This window comes from Monopterus albus, unplaced genomic scaffold (assembly GCF_001952655.1).
Source record: "Monopterus albus unplaced genomic scaffold, M_albus_1.0 scaffold265.1, whole genome shotgun sequence".
NCBI classification, from domain to species: Eukaryota; Metazoa; Chordata; class Actinopteri; order Synbranchiformes; family Synbranchidae; genus Monopterus; species Monopterus albus.
Window position 1 is genome coordinate 62,822 of NW_018128145.1, and position 15,196 is coordinate 78,017.

A 15,196-nucleotide genomic window follows, 5' to 3' on the forward strand; every position below is an offset into this window, starting at 1 on the left:
TTATCTTATCTTATCTTATCTTATCTTACCTGTGTGCCATCATTAGGTGATGCAATGTCAGAGCATGATGTCATCGACTTCTCTGCGTTGGAGCGAGAGCTGCAGGCGGCGGTTGAGTCCGAGCAGAGGTACAGCCGAGAGAACGAAGCTAAACTGAGAGCTGTGAGTCAGAGAGTCGGCTCCTACAACGAGTTCAGGTAACTCCAGGGTCCTGGAAACACCCGCAGGACCAGGGTAGAACTTTTACCAGAGTTGTTAGGGGTGTTTCAAGGAGTTCCACAACCCTTGACTGGGTCCTGAAAGAGTTCCACTAAGACTTGGATGACTCCTGGAACTTGTAAGAAATTCCTGGAATATTTGAAGGATTTCCAGAATGCTTTCCTTGGTTTCTGGAATAGCTTAAAAACATTGAACTTGTCCCAGGTCTTTGAGATGTTACCAGGCTCACATGTGTCACTCTCTGTTGGGCAGAGACCTGGTCCTGGCCTGTCACCTGAAGCCTCTGGAAAAGAAGGACAAGGATGGAGCGCCACGGAAACAACCCTGGAACCCTGTCACCTCAAACAATAAGTGATGTCTGGTCACCATAGCAACAAGGAATACTGACAGTTTTTTAATACTTTAATTTTTACTGTGGAAACAGCGTACCCCCAGGACCTTAAATCCTTACCTTTCAGTTCTGTGGTGGAACATTTTCAGGTACAACAGGTTTTTAAATGTTTATCTTCAGAAGTAGGAGAACCCATAAAGAACTAGGTCATCTGTACGTACGTATGACAAATTCTCCAGACTTGGAGATATGTGCTTTTCTCTGGACAGTGGATACGATCACATGGGGCAGTGACATTTATTAGACACAAAGACAGATGTAAATGAACCAATAACTGCTTTATTCTTTCTCTGGTTTCCTCAGTTGTTACTGGAAACAAAACCATTGTTCCCATTCCCACTATCTAAACACTCCAGTTTCATGAAATCTGATGTTGGTCTGTGATCAGAGCTGCACTGACTCCCTGTGACCAGGAGCTGTTATTAGTGCGGCCACAGTCACAAATAAAAGGTGGAAACGTACTCAGCTGAAAATCAAACTTTAGTAGAAGCCCCAGCAGCAGCAAGCTGTACTCAGGGAACAAAATGATTTCACAGTCCAAAAAAGTCTGTGATGCATGGATGTGGCAGAATTTAAAGCAGTAGCACCAAAAACGCCTTAAAGCCAAAACAAGTCCACATTCTGGAGGTTTTTACCTGACAAGATGTTAACCTCAAAGATCTGCAGTTGTTCATATGTAAATACAGTAAAATGGGTGGAAAAAACTCAAAACACTGTGTACTTATTTTATTAAACTGAGTTTCTTTAATGTGGTTAATATACTTATTTTATTAAACTGAGTTTCTTTAATGTGGTTAGGTTAATATACTACTTATTTTATTAAACTGAGTTTCTTTAATGTGGTTAATATACTTGTTTTATTAAACTGAGTTTCTTTAATGTGGTTAATATACTCACGATGTCTGTCATTAATCAGTAGACTGTGGTGTGTATACTGGTATTTTTGCTAGTTTTCAAATGGACCGTGGTGTATGCACTGTTCACTTTTTGCCAGAAATGAAACTGACTCTGGGTCAGTTTGTACTTCATTTAGTCTCTGATATGAAACAGGAAGCGGTTTATGTTGAGCAGGTTCACACATAGAGACAAAAATACAGACAGGAGGTCTCACTTAGAACTTTTTTATGAAGACTAAAACTCCTGCTGGAGGCCTGTGTGGTCCTTAAGAGGTGCTGGAGAGGTATCAGAGAGCATTCAAGGACTTCCAGGGTCCCTTTAAAGGTCTTCAGGGGTTCTTGTGATTTCTAGAGAAAACCAAGGATCCACTTCAAGGACTGATGGAACATTTTCAAGCACCCACAGTCACCCTGTAAAACTCATTTAAGGACTCAAAGTCATTGGAATGGATTCTGGGGTCATACCAGGACGTCCAGGAATCTCATTATGGTGTTTTGGTTTCTAGGGGGATGTACTGGTCCTTAAAAGATTCCAGGATGCATTACATTACTAGTCCTTTAAGACTTTCAGGATTCTTGTGGGGGCTATTTTTACCTTTAGGAAGGTTGCAGTGTTCCTTGAATTGAGCCTCCGTATCCTTTCATTGTTTTTGTTAGTCTGCAAAGGGGATCTAGGATCCTGTAGAAGGCTCCTTGGGTCATTGAAGAAATGTCCAGGATGCTTTCAGCCTCTGGACGACTTTCCAGGACTCTTCTGAGACGTTTGTGTTGACTGGGCCGGATCAGTGGTGGTGAGAGGTCTGTCAGAGCACAGAGGATCTTCGGAGAGGAGACCCCGTCAAATTGTTCAAACGGTTTTTTTCTGCAGATAAATTTTGTCTTCTGCAGTTTCTGGTGAGTTTTTACTCTTTGCTTACGCTTCTGTTTTAAATAACGTTAATTAGATTAATTAATCCGCTTCACGTACAGGATTAACAGTAAATGTCACAGCCTCAGTGAATCGTCCTCACATCGGACTCAAACCTGAAACTTTCCTGTAAGTCAACGTGTTGGAAATATCGACTGTATGAAAAGATGTACCAACGGAAGTAAAAGTATTAATAATGTTTTAAGTAGAAGTATTACAGGTGAAAGTACTCAGTGCAGTGAAACGTCCGCTGTGCCTGTTCCTGTATTACAGGCTTCAAATATTACTGATGTGTCAGCAGCGTTTCTCTGCAGTCGCCTCGGGGTGGGGGGGGGGGGGGGGGTCGCGTACTACGGCTCAATATGTTACCGAAGATGTCACAACAGGCCCCCTACCGTGGGGTTGTCGGACTCAGGTTGCTCAGTGGCTTAGAGCAATGTGTTGATTGAATTGACAGGTGAGAGGTGAGAGGCGGGGCAAAGTCTAACAAGACAACCAATCAGAAGTTACGGTTAAAGTTTAGCGCAGGCTGCTAAATGAATGGAGCCTGTCCAGAGACAGCTCCTTGTTAGTGTTCCTACCCATGGTGGTGCTGCACTTAAATTTGTCTCAACCTCGTTGCCCAAAATGACACGAACAGAAGGGATTCTGCATGGTGACAAGATGCAAAGCAACAGAACGAATATTATTCTGAGCTTTTCCCAGGAGAACGTGTGCAGTTGTAACCCTTTTGTAATCACTAACATTTTGATTAGTAACTGTAATTTAATAGTTTTCTCAGTAACTAACTGATTACAGTTACATTTATTTTGTAACTTAATTACAGTGACTAGTTCCATGTAACTAGTTACTCCCCATCACTGAATGTGATGGAGTACAAGTAGGAATTAGCAGAAAATGTAGCTCCTCCCTTGTATTTAACTACAGTACTTGAATAAATGTAATTAGTTATTTTTCCTCTCTGGGACTCCTGCAGTCCTTAAAAAGAGACTTGCAGGACTTTAAAGACCTAATACAACAGGTGAACAGCAAATGTTAAATTATGTCATTCTGTACTGTACCTCCTAACCGACTGCTCATTAGTTTGGTAGCAATTAGCTCTATAGCTACAGCAGCCGACAGCCATCACCAGATATTCTCAGTCCAGGGTGACTGTACCTCAGGCTCTGTGATCATTTATGATGACTGTCGTTTATGTATGAAAAACTACTTTGTTCTCACAGGACAGCAAACTCTGCAGCGCTTTGCAATGAAGGACCAGAATTTCAAAGATGAGGTGATGAAGATTCTTGAAGAAGCTCCAGATGCCAGAAAAGCTTTGCTGGAAAACTACAACAACCTGCTGAATGTGGCCGACTACTGCCACAACAACTACTTACAGGTCCGCACTACTGCTGCTGCTGTTGCTGCTGCAACAACCGACTTTGTCACCTACTACTGAAACAAGCTAGTGCTGCTGACTGCTAGGCCTACAGCTAGAACAACCACCTAAATAAGTCTAGCAGTTTACCTTTGTTTACACTGTGTATGCTAAGGTAAACTGCTTTCCCCTGCTTTTATTCTTCATGCTAAGCTAAGCTAATGGGTTCCCTTGCTTCTACTCGTTGTGCTGATGCTGCAGAACGGGGAGGATAGGAACAGTTCCCGTAGAAACTACTGGGGAGTGTTCATGGAGTCCAAGTTGGCGGCTGTCCACAGTGTAGTCTGCTGTGACTAGACTTCTTTTAAACAACATGACATGGATTCAGCTTAAGCTAACTATTTACCCCTGCCTCCACACTTTGAGCTGACCCCTCCTGTCTCCATGTGTGTAGTCAGGTGATGGCAGTATGAAGGCGTTGGAGGAAACTAAAAACTTTACCACCCAATCACTGGCCAGCGTCGCCTACCAGATTAGCGCTCTGGCCAATAGTGTGTTGAGTCTGCTCGACGCTCAGACCAATCAGCTTCGTCACATCGAGTCTTCCATCAACCTCATTGGTCAGGTGAGTAGTCACAGGTATGAAAGTGTGAGCAGGTGCAGTTCCTTGTCACTGTTCTTTTTTTTTTCTTGAATTGCCTCCTGAACATCACAATTCCCATTTGGTCAGCTATAAACACTACAGTTCCCACGAGCCTTAGCTGCCATTGCCATGGAGAAGAACCAGGAATGTGATTCAGACCAGCAATGAATGTAAAGTTACAAAACACATTTACTGTACTGTACAATCTTGATGTGTTTGTTCGCCTTAAAGGATAAGACTGGTCATTTTCTATATTAATAGTAGATTCAGCAATCTCCATACAGAGATATTCACAGGTGTTCCTAATATTCTGACCCTCTCGTTTATGACAATTTTGCAAAAAACGGAAACATTTTGAGCTTCATAAACACAGAGGTTAAGGCAGAAGTGTTGCAATGAAGTGTGTGTTGAGGAGGGGTCTGCAGGCTGCTTATGTATATTTAAATATTCAAAGATCCTGGAAATCACAATGAGGGGCAGATGTTAACATCTGTAACCCTACAGAGGTTCGTTGAACTTTTTTTTTTTAGGAAAAACTGTGTTAGGCTAGCTATTATTTATAGCAGAGTGTTTATGTAAATAAAATATGAAATTATCTCCAAGTGGAACCTAGAGTAGGCTTCACCAAAAGTGACAAATAAGTAAGATTTTTTGTTTGTTTGTTTTGGGGGGGCATTTTCATGATCTCCTCTGAGGGGAAGCTTACCTTCCTACATTTTGAAAAGCCCTGCTCTAGACTGAGCAGAAATTAGGTGGAGGTGCTTTCACTTCCACCTGCTGTTTATCACTCACATCCGAGTTTTAAGTTCAACTTGTCATTAAAGATATTTTTGTCTGATTATTGTTCATGTGAAACAGATGGGTTCATGTGACTCTGAGTAACATAAAAACATAAAAACAAGCAGGACTTCTACTGCAGGAATGTCTAAAATCCGTCTGCACTGTAACCCCACACTGGGTATATCTTTCACCCAGTGGGTATATTTTAATATTCAAATAAAATGAAACTTCACTATGCTCAATTACAGTTTTAGGAAGTGTGCTCTCTTACTGTAACATTAGAAATGCTTTCTCAGCAGAACCTAAGCCTCATTTTGGTAGCTCTGACCACCTAGCAATTTGGCTCAAACCTGCTTACACCAAACAAGTGAAGGTAAAACCAGTCTCAGTGAGAACTGTTAACACCTGGAACGACTGTACACAGGCCAGCCTGCAGGGCTGTCTAGGGGCCACAGACGACATCCATGAATATACAGAGACTGTGAGCGATTACATCAGCTGGTGCACGTCCATATGTGCCCCACCTTGAACTGTGCGTGTCTTCCCCAACCAAAAACCCTTGTTCATTACGCACATAAAACAACAAATCAGGAAGAAGCGGGAAGCTTTCAAGGCAGGGGACCAAGGGGAGTACAGGAGAGCCCGGTATGAGCTACTAAAGTCCATCACAGCTGCAAAGAGAGCATACTTCTAAAAACTGGAGAGCTACTATATGAATAACAACATGCGCAGTATGTGGCAGGGAATCCAGGCAGTCACAAACTATAGGAACAAATCAATGATCACAGCCCCCCATGACGCCACCCTCCCGGACAGCCTCAACAACTTCTATGCAAGGTTTGACAGGATGAACACAGATAGTCAAGTCAAGAATCTTTATTGTCATTATGCATAGCATGACAATTTTTTTTCCGGCAGCTTAAAAAACAGACATATTATTTACATGACACACAATTGTATAAGTCAAAAGATACCTAGATACCTCCTCAAAATCCCCCTCTACCCTGGGGGACACTGCTTTTCAGGTGATGCACACACAGGTTCTGAAGGCCCTGAAACAGGTGAATCCCCATAAGGCTGCGAGACCAGATGGTGTCTCCCCTAGCGTTTTGAAGGCCTGCGGGGATCAACTAGTTAGTGTGTATACAGACATCTTCAAACAGTCTTTAACACAAGCAGTAGTCCCTTGCATTTTCAAAAAATCTATCATTGTACTGGTCTCTAAGACATCAGACACATCGTGGATGTGTCTGATGTCTTAGGGACTTCAGGCCAGTGGTGCTCACATCAGTCACCATGAAGTGCTTAGAGAAACTGGTCCTCACACACATTAACCATATGTCCCGGACACTGTAGACCCCCTCCAGTTTGCCTATCGCCCCAATAGATCAGTGGACGACACGACGGCTCTGGCTTTATTCCACACTCTGAAACACCTGGACAGCAGTAGAATGTATGTTAGGTTGCTCTTCCTGGACTACAGTTCTGGATTCACTACCATTCACCCAGGTCGGCTGATTGGGAAGATGACAAACCTCGGTGTCCCGACTGCAAAATCCACCTGTAACTGGATTCTGGACTTCCTGACTGAAAGACCACAGGTGGTCAGAATGGGAGGGCAGGTGTCTGCTGAGCTCACAATCAGCATAGGCTCACCGCAGGGCTGCTGTCTCAGCCCCAAACTCTTCACCCTGTACACTCACAAGTGTGTCTCCAACCATGACAACACCATCATCATTAAATATGCTGATGACACCACCATTCTGGGCCTCATCAAGGGGGGAGACGAGTCGGGTTACAGAAGCTTGGTGAACGACATCCTCATTTAAGAAGAAGAAGAATGTTTATTATTATTGCTTGGTGACAAAAATAAAATTATGTTTAGCAACCCTCTCGTACATTGGCAAAATACCAAAATTACTAAATGATAACACAATAAATAACACTGCATAAAACCCTATATAAAACACTATATTTAAAAAAATCACGCTGTAATAATATACAGTAGATAATTGTATCCAGATGATAACATTCTTATGGCTATACCTATGATAGCAACAATATAAACCATACTAATATTGCACACTCAATAATACCCCCGTCAGGCATCTAGCAAAGGTAATTATATACAAATAATGACCTTGATGTAAATTTGACTATATTAGCAAAGTCCCTGTAATAACAGCATTATAGCTTATAATGATGGGTTTCAGCACTTCTTACCCAGACATAATAATGAGGTATTTATGAGTGCAAATGCAATGGAATAGAAGTTATTTTAACAGCTTGAGGATAGAAACAATTTTTAAATCTATTAGTTCTGGATTTGATCAGTTTGTATCTCTTTCCAGAGGGCAATAAGGTAAACAGAGACAGTTCTCTGCCCTTTTACGACAGCGCAGTGTGTCCAGTGTGTCCATAGCAGGCAGTTCAGTCCCAGGCAGTGTGTCAGACACAAGACCCCCCGCAATCAGGGCGGCTGGGACCGACTGAATGGATGAATGGAGCCTCTGTTCTTTGTCTGCTTTGAGTCTTATTAGCCATCAGATTCACATTCTTTCGTTCATTCTCCATCATGCTTTCATCCTTTAGTTTCACTCTGTGGTTTAGTTTATGGCTGCCTTGTCTCAGACCCCCGATTAGCACCCGGGAGACCTCATATATGTCAAAATCAAATTAAACTAATGACTTTTTTCTACTGAGAGTGAAAAAGTATTTTCAGGTTGAACTATTGAAAGGTGCCTGATGGCGAACAGGCAGCAGACTGGTCACTGGATCCAGGTCAAATATGATTTCAAAAACATGCTTAAACCTAAAAGCAAGGTAACATGTTTGGAGATTTGCTGCTGTTCTACAATTGATCTGACTGTTTGAAGTGAACGGTGTGTGTCAGAAGAGTTAAATCATGAAAGGACGTATCCAGCTGTGCATGATGTTACACACTTTCAGTGTGAGTGTCTGAGCAGGGGAAACACAAGAAATATGTCACTGTGTTTTTGTTTTTTATCTCTTTGAATTTTAGTTTATTTACCCTAACCCACCTCTCGCCCAGTGTCAGCTGGGTTTGGCTGCAGCCCCCCCGTGGAGGGATGGGTGGACTTATTTAACCTGTTTTACTGTGATGTTTGTGCAGCACTTCTCTTAATCAGAGACTAGTTATCATGACTGATTGATCTTCAGAGTGTTTTGTTCCTAATTTATTAATATTTTACTCAATGAACAGTCTCAGTGTCAGTGTCTCAGAGTCCACTGTTCAATTAACGGTCTGATGCTCAGAGATTCAGTTTACTGGGAGGGAACAGAGAACGGCAGCGACCTAGAGATGATAAACACTGGTTGGCATGAAATGTGTTGTGGGATAAGGACAAAAGGAAAACAGGCTCATCATCAGGTTCCTCTGCATTAATGTGGATATAGACTTAATTAAACCCTCTGCTGTTTAACTGTGACCCTGCTCATCCTCAGACGGTGGAGATGCATAAAGAGAAAGTTTCACGGAGGGAGGTCGGCACCTTCACAGCGGTGAGACGAGTCCCACGCACCCACAAGGTCCTCCCTCCTCAACCTCCTGCAGGTACACAGCCCCACCCACCGTACAGCCGCCGACCAATCAACTACCAGCAGCTGGACAGCCTGGGCCATGGCATGAAGGTATTACACACACAGACATAGTTGGGTTTGTTTTGTCTTGTGCTTGTTGTCTCAAATCCGGCTTGGCTGACCAATGCAGAACTTCCATTGGAAAACTGCCAATTCTCTGATTCAAAGTTGAAAAGCTATAACCTGACCTTCTGTACTTACACCGACATAAATGAGCAGTTTGTCGATGCAGTTTTCTCTGTGTAACTCTGAGGGTAATTCTGCTGCAGAGAAGTCACCATAGAGTGTTGAACTTGATAATCTGTCCTTGTGAATCAGCATTATTATTAGAAAAGACAGAGCAGCATTCAGACTGGTGGAAGACAAAAAAAGCAGAAGTGAAGTTTTGTTCTGAGTGTCTGCAGTCAAAGTGACGCTAACAGGAAGTGGTGGCGGTGGCTATGAAAAGAGAAGCAGAAGTGACAGGCAGTAAAAGTTCCTCATTCAGACTTCATCGTCCTCCACTGAGAACCAGAGCTGTGAACTGATTTCCTCACTGACTTCTCGGCTGAATTACTTCCTCTTGAGAGTCTCAGCTGCAGACTGTACCACTGTATAATAAACTACTACAGTGCATTCTCGCTGCAAACTCTAAACTATAAACTACACCACTGTAAATACAACCACTGCAAAATGTAAACTAGTGCAACTTGTACTGCAAACCCTGTTTAACTGTGTCACTGCAATCTAAAGTGCTGAAAATGGTACCACTGCAACTTGTAGTATTACAACCTGAGTAGTGCTCCAGACTGCAAACAGGAAGCTGCTGCAGACAGACACGTCAAGCTGAAATTAGTTGTCTATGTCACTGCACTTTTGGAAACGTGCCTCTGTTGTTCAGAGACAGTTGCATATCTGTTGCATTTATACTTGCACAACATTAATGTCCTAACTAGGGGGCAGTCACATGTGAAAAGTACAGAAAAGAAGATGAGGAGAATAAATCAGGAAACGGAAATGGTGGAGGCTTTATGCCAGGCTCAAAGCTGATATCATTTTCATCGTAGAACTGGTTTTATACCAGGTTATTAAGTGCTGGTATTTTTCAGGTGAGAGAGTAACGAGTTAGATTGACAGTAGGCGGTCAATCTAGCCAAGTGATGCCAATAGTCAAGCAGACCAATAGCAGGCAGCCACATTTCAGTCAGAGCAGAGTCGGATCAACCAATCGGCTTTTTTTTTCTTTTGCCTTTTAATTTTCCTCCTCCTTCACTTTCGCCTTGTCCTGTCAGGGATCGCGACAGTGATTCATCTGTTTCACTGATGATTCACATGGTTTAAAATCTAGCATGTTTTTACACTAGATGCCCTTCCTGATGCAACCCTCTCTATTTATCCTGGTTTGGGACCAGCACAGAAGTCACTAGCATGAACCCCTGTGGCTAGAGGTTCCCTGACAGAGAATCAAACTCTGGCTGCAGCAGTGAGAGCGCTGAATTTTTTGCCTTTTAACTTTACTAACCAATAATGATGGACAGTAAGTATGTCCTGTTTGAATCTATACATGTACTGTTTCAACCAATCGGCATGCAGGATGCACAGCTTCACGCGGGGTGTAGTTGAGATTTTGGAGATGTGTGCGTCGGGACGTCTGCAACCATCAGCGACCTACGTTTACCCATAAACCCCTTCACTGCGTGGGCACACCGCGATGCCTATGCACAGTTGCAGACAAGTCTAAATTGCCTGTCACTCTCTCAGGTCTCCACGTGTGAGCATCAAAACCTCTTCAGCTCCTGTGATGCCTGCAGCTTCCACTGAGCTGCTTTCACTGACCTCAGCTCAGCTTTCACTGCCTGTTTAACGTCTGACTTCTCTGCAGCAAATACGTTTTGATCAGAGACTTGATCCTCTTCTACTGTATGTTATTGTCTGTTGTGTTTGTGAATCTTACTCTGTATTTAACTGCAGTGAGGAGTCCAAAGCAAGTTTATCCACAGGAATAGCAAAGTAAATTCTATTTATTCTGTTGTGTTTTGTATTTCAGTGATGGAAGAAGTATTCACAGCCTTCACTGAAGGAATACTACAATGTTCAAATTGTCTATTACAAGTAAAGGTTCAGCATTCAAAGTTCACAAGTGTTATTGGAATATGAGCTACTGGTTTCATCCTGTGCCTTAGAAACTGTTTATGTGGAATCTGAATCACAGCGCAGAAGTAGAAAATACAACAGCAGAAAATAAACACTTGAGTGAAATCCAGCGACTGTTTCTGGCTGCAGAGTCTGGGCTTTAATGAGGAAGTGGATTTAAAATGTGTCACAGGCTCAGTCTTTGCTGAGCGTGGGAAACTAATTAGTGCTGCTGAGGCCTGAGAGCTTCCATTGATGCTCACTCTGCCCCCTAAACATGGAGCCTCCATCAGGTTCAGTTTGATTCTACTGTTTCTATTGACAACAGCTTCTTCTTTCACAGCACGCATGTTGAGCAGGAAGTTTCACTGTGGTTTCCTGTTTGTGTTTCAGGTCCAACAAACCTCCAGAGCCAGTCCAGTGCCCGGTGGCGCCTTCTGTTGGCGGGTAACTCTTGAGTGTGTGTTTGTATCTTTGTGGTGACATTCAGTCTGGTTCTCACATTTTCAAACATCTCTTCTGTTCCTCTTCAGACCTACCCACCTATATGCATTTGGCGTAGCAGGTGTGCATTTTGATATCAAAGTACACTGGTACGATTTCTCACTCCAAGTACATAAAAACCTAGTGCTGCCTTTTGAGTTGATCAACTAGGCAGCACCCAAATCCTACGCCTCTCTGTTTCACATCATGGGAAAAGCAAAAGAAAACAGCCAAGACCTCAGAAAAAAACTGTGGACCTCCACAAGTCTGGTTCGTCCTTGGGAGCAATTTCCAAACACTTGAAGGTTTCATGTTCATCTGTACAAACGATACCACACAAGTATATACACCACGGGACAATGCAGCATTGCACCTACTGCTCAGGAAGGAGACGTGCTCTGGTGGACGGAAATATCTGATGTCAACTGTATATGTATAGAGTATCCAACCCGTGGTAAAAAAAAAAAAAAACCCTCTCCCGTGTTTGTTTTGTTGCCTCAGATTTGAGATCAAACATCATCTTATTTCATCAATTGTGCGTCCTTCACTGAACGAGTCCAAGCATCCCGTGTGTCCTTTTTGTTTTATTTTGCATCCACTACTGATGCTACTAAATATGGCAGCTCATCCACTTCATCACTGCTCCAGTTTTTCTTTGGTTTGGAGTCCATTGCTCCACCGTCTTTACATTTTCGTTGTAGCGTTCCTGCCTTTCTCAGCCTCCGTTTCCGTGTGTGACGTGGGCACGTGGCCCTGTGGTCTCATGCCCTTTTATGGGCATTGACTGGGCATTAACCTATGCTAATTAGGAACAACTGGCGCATGAACACACGACATTCATCGATATGAGAACAGAGGTGTGAACAATTCTGCGGTTTAAGAACATGTTCATGAATCAGATGTGGACTTTTCTTAGGACCTCTCCAGGGGCGCCGATAGCAGTTTTGGGCCCTATGAAAAAATTTGAAGTTGGGCCCTCTACCTCACCCAAAGCTAGTCTCTGTGGGCCCCCAAAGTTCATGGGCCCTTAGAATCGTCCTAACTTCCCCCCGCAATGGCGCCCATGACCTCTCTTAAGAACAACCTGCGAACAAATTTAAGAAAGTACTCAGGAAAATGTTGGTGAATGAGACCCATTCTTCTGTTTCTGTTACCTGTTGCACCTGCTGGAGAAGTACAAATATTGTACTTCCTTTTTAGCTGGAGGTTTGTAGAAAATAAAAAAGAGAGAAAGATGGAAATGTTAATTTTTGTTTTATTTTTATTACAATTAAATTTTCATTCAAGTTACCAAAATCTCTGTGTATGCTGTCAGTTAAAGTTCTTAGAAAGAAAAAAACAATTGCTCAGAATTGGATTCGGCCCAGAAAGTTGTATTTGGTGCATCTCTATTATACGCAGTGTTGTTCATTCCCTCTGGCTGGCCGGTTCAAGTGAGGACTGTTCTTTTAACTCCTTTGGAAAGGTAAACAAACTGGGGCTGGAGATTTAAGTCGACAACATAAGTTATATTGTCCATGTGTCACAGATGGTTAAACATACGTTCATAATATTAAATTTTACAGTCAAACCCACAATCTTAATGTTCATCATGGGACCTCTGCTCAAAAAAGGCGAGCACACATGCTGCAGAATTTCCTTGAGAGTTAGTGGGAGATATGGCCACATTTCTGAACTTCCCTTCCATACATTCTGCACAGTCTGTAGTGACAGCGGCATGAGTAATCAGGGATCCTCAGGTAAGCTGAACATCAGATGATTTTCAGAGCACTGCTTATATATTGCCTGGGATTTTATTCTAAAGGGAATAAAATTAATGCTACAACAAAAATAACTTTATCCATCATGCCCCCGCCCCCTGTAAGGTGATACGCCAAGACTTTCTTCAAGGTTGGCAGGTCTGCAATCATCTTGTCCACATAGTGATCTACTAAGATACTAGGAAGAGATGTAAAAGAGAGGAACCAAAGAAACATGTTAATAGACACATGAGACTTCCCTTCCTCCCATCCTTCATCTGAAATGTCCAATCACAAACTGATTTCCAATAAAGGGGCGTGCCAGCCCTTAAAAGATTTCAGTGAAGGATGCTTACTCCTCCAGCAGCCTCCTCAAAGCAGGAATAAGAGCTTTGGAATGTCCTTCATGATGATGGACTGGAATGACCTCCTCATCAAGCGAGGTTCAAATAATGATCAGTTTGTTCCTGATGCAGCTTCTTTTTCTACTGTCTTTTTGAGTGTGGGTCCTGGCCAGGAGGAGTCACCATCGCATGTCTGTAAATTATTTACTTTATTCTTCTCTCACTCAGTTCCAGTTTTGGGAAACTTGTAGCTCCACCCACCATCCCCACCACCTGGCAGGTTCCACCTGGGGGTGGCATCATCACCACACTGATGGACAACACCCCACCTCCTCCTCCTCTGGCAGAGAATGAGATGCCACCTCAGGAGGATGAGGTCATAAACTCCTCTGGCCCACCCCCTCCACCTCCTCTTCCTGATTTGTCACGAGAGATATTGGCACCACCCCCTCCTCCCCCTCCTTCAGAGGCTTTGACCAACCACAGCTCTCTGTCTTCTGCTCCCCCTCTGGCCCCGCCCATCGGTCTTGAGACAGGTGAGAACAAATGAAAACCACTTCCGAGGAATCATATGTTGATGGCTTCATATGGTGCCCGATCTTGTTGTTATGTTTGTAGAACAAGACTGAGAAATGCTGTGATGTTGCACAGAAGAAACTGAATATGGAAAATTTCAAACTTGACTTACACTAAAAACTTTGTCACTTGAATACTGAGGAGGCAGAGCTGTGAGATGAACTGTAATAACAATGACAGCAGGGCTCCGTGATACATGACAGTGATACCAGTTTGCAGAATATTCTTGTACTTTCACCTGTTCCCAGGATTTCGTTGTGCTGTACTCGCCCTAAACGTAATGCACAGATTATACAAATCACACCGGCATATCAAACCATTCGACATGCAGTCATGGCCACATTAAGGATTTAAATGGAATGTTTGTGCAGTGAATTTGTCAGACACTGTTTGCCTCCATGTCTCCATATTGTCACAGCTGTTGCAGAGTTATCTTAAGTACATATTAACTGTTTAAACTCCTTGTAGGCTCCAGCAGAAGCTCTGTCTCTGCTGTGGGGACAGACTGCTCCCTCTCCTTAGACATCTACATGTAACCAATCAGAAACAAGCTGATCAAGGTCACTACTGTCGATATATATAACCTGGTCACTGACCATGAGAGCGCACATTTATCTTGGATGACTGAATCCAGCTTTTCTAATCCACAACACAGGCGAGAGTTGAAGAACTGAATCACCTAGATAACCTTAGCTGGCATTAGAAAATCTGGAATTGCTCATTTTATCTATCATCTGTTTAGTGATGTAGAAAGAGCACCCCCCCCCCCAAAAAAAGAGGTGACCTGCTAAGTCTGATCTAATATGATGATTCAGTCTGGTTGTCATGATGACATCACATTAGTCTGGATTTGTTAAAGCTTTATTAGCTAAATCTAGATTTGTTAAACCATCAGAATTACATAAATAGTTACATCTAAAGTAGTTCAGTCTGTGTTCAACAAATTTAGGTTAGAAGTCTGGATTACAAAACTAGGTTAGTTAAAACTGTAACAGATGTCTGGATTGGTTAAACCCAGATTGTCTTAACCTAAATCATCTAAAACTTTAGGCTAGTTAAACCTCTATTAGCTAAACCTAGATTGGTTAACCCATTTATATTTCTGTGACATCACATCTCCTCTCTCTCCTCAGTGGTGGAGGAAAC

At 42.8% G+C, this 15,196-nt stretch overlaps 2 protein-coding genes and 1 long non-coding RNA gene across 3 annotated transcripts in view; all 3 read left to right on the forward strand.

Annotated features, from left to right (window-relative positions):
• dnaaf19 (dynein axonemal assembly factor 19) overlaps positions 1 to 1,386 on the forward strand; it is a 4,654-nt gene extending 3,268 nt beyond the window's left edge. Inside the window, exons 2-3 of the mRNA XM_020621673.1 lie at positions 47 to 197; positions 472 to 1,386. Coding sequence (XP_020477329.1) covers positions 55 to 197; positions 472 to 574 — 246 coding nt within the window. The 5' untranslated portion in view covers positions 47 to 54 and the 3' untranslated portion in view covers positions 575 to 1,386. The remainder of the gene's footprint in view (positions 1 to 46; positions 198 to 471) is intronic.
• A 1,639-nt stretch (positions 1,387 to 3,025) lies between these two features.
• abi3a (ABI family, member 3a) overlaps positions 3,026 to 15,196 on the forward strand; it is a 16,447-nt gene continuing 4,276 nt past the window's right edge. The window contains exons 1-7 of the mRNA XM_020621677.1: positions 3,026 to 3,068; positions 3,637 to 3,794; positions 4,228 to 4,398; positions 8,662 to 8,847; positions 11,302 to 11,355; positions 11,442 to 11,473; positions 13,703 to 14,010. Of these exons, the coding sequence (XP_020477333.1) occupies positions 3,041 to 3,068; positions 3,637 to 3,794; positions 4,228 to 4,398; positions 8,662 to 8,847; positions 11,302 to 11,355; positions 11,442 to 11,473; positions 13,703 to 14,010 (937 nt within the window). The 5' untranslated portion in view covers positions 3,026 to 3,040. The remainder of the gene's footprint in view (positions 3,069 to 3,636; positions 3,795 to 4,227; positions 4,399 to 8,661; positions 8,848 to 11,301; positions 11,356 to 11,441; positions 11,474 to 13,702; positions 14,011 to 15,196) is intronic.
• LOC109972664 (uncharacterized) lies at positions 11,178 to 14,005 on the forward strand. The gene is made up of 3 exons (XR_002276725.1): positions 11,178 to 11,201; positions 11,302 to 11,355; positions 13,703 to 14,005. It is a non-coding gene; the product is annotated as an uncharacterized LOC109972664 (long non-coding RNA).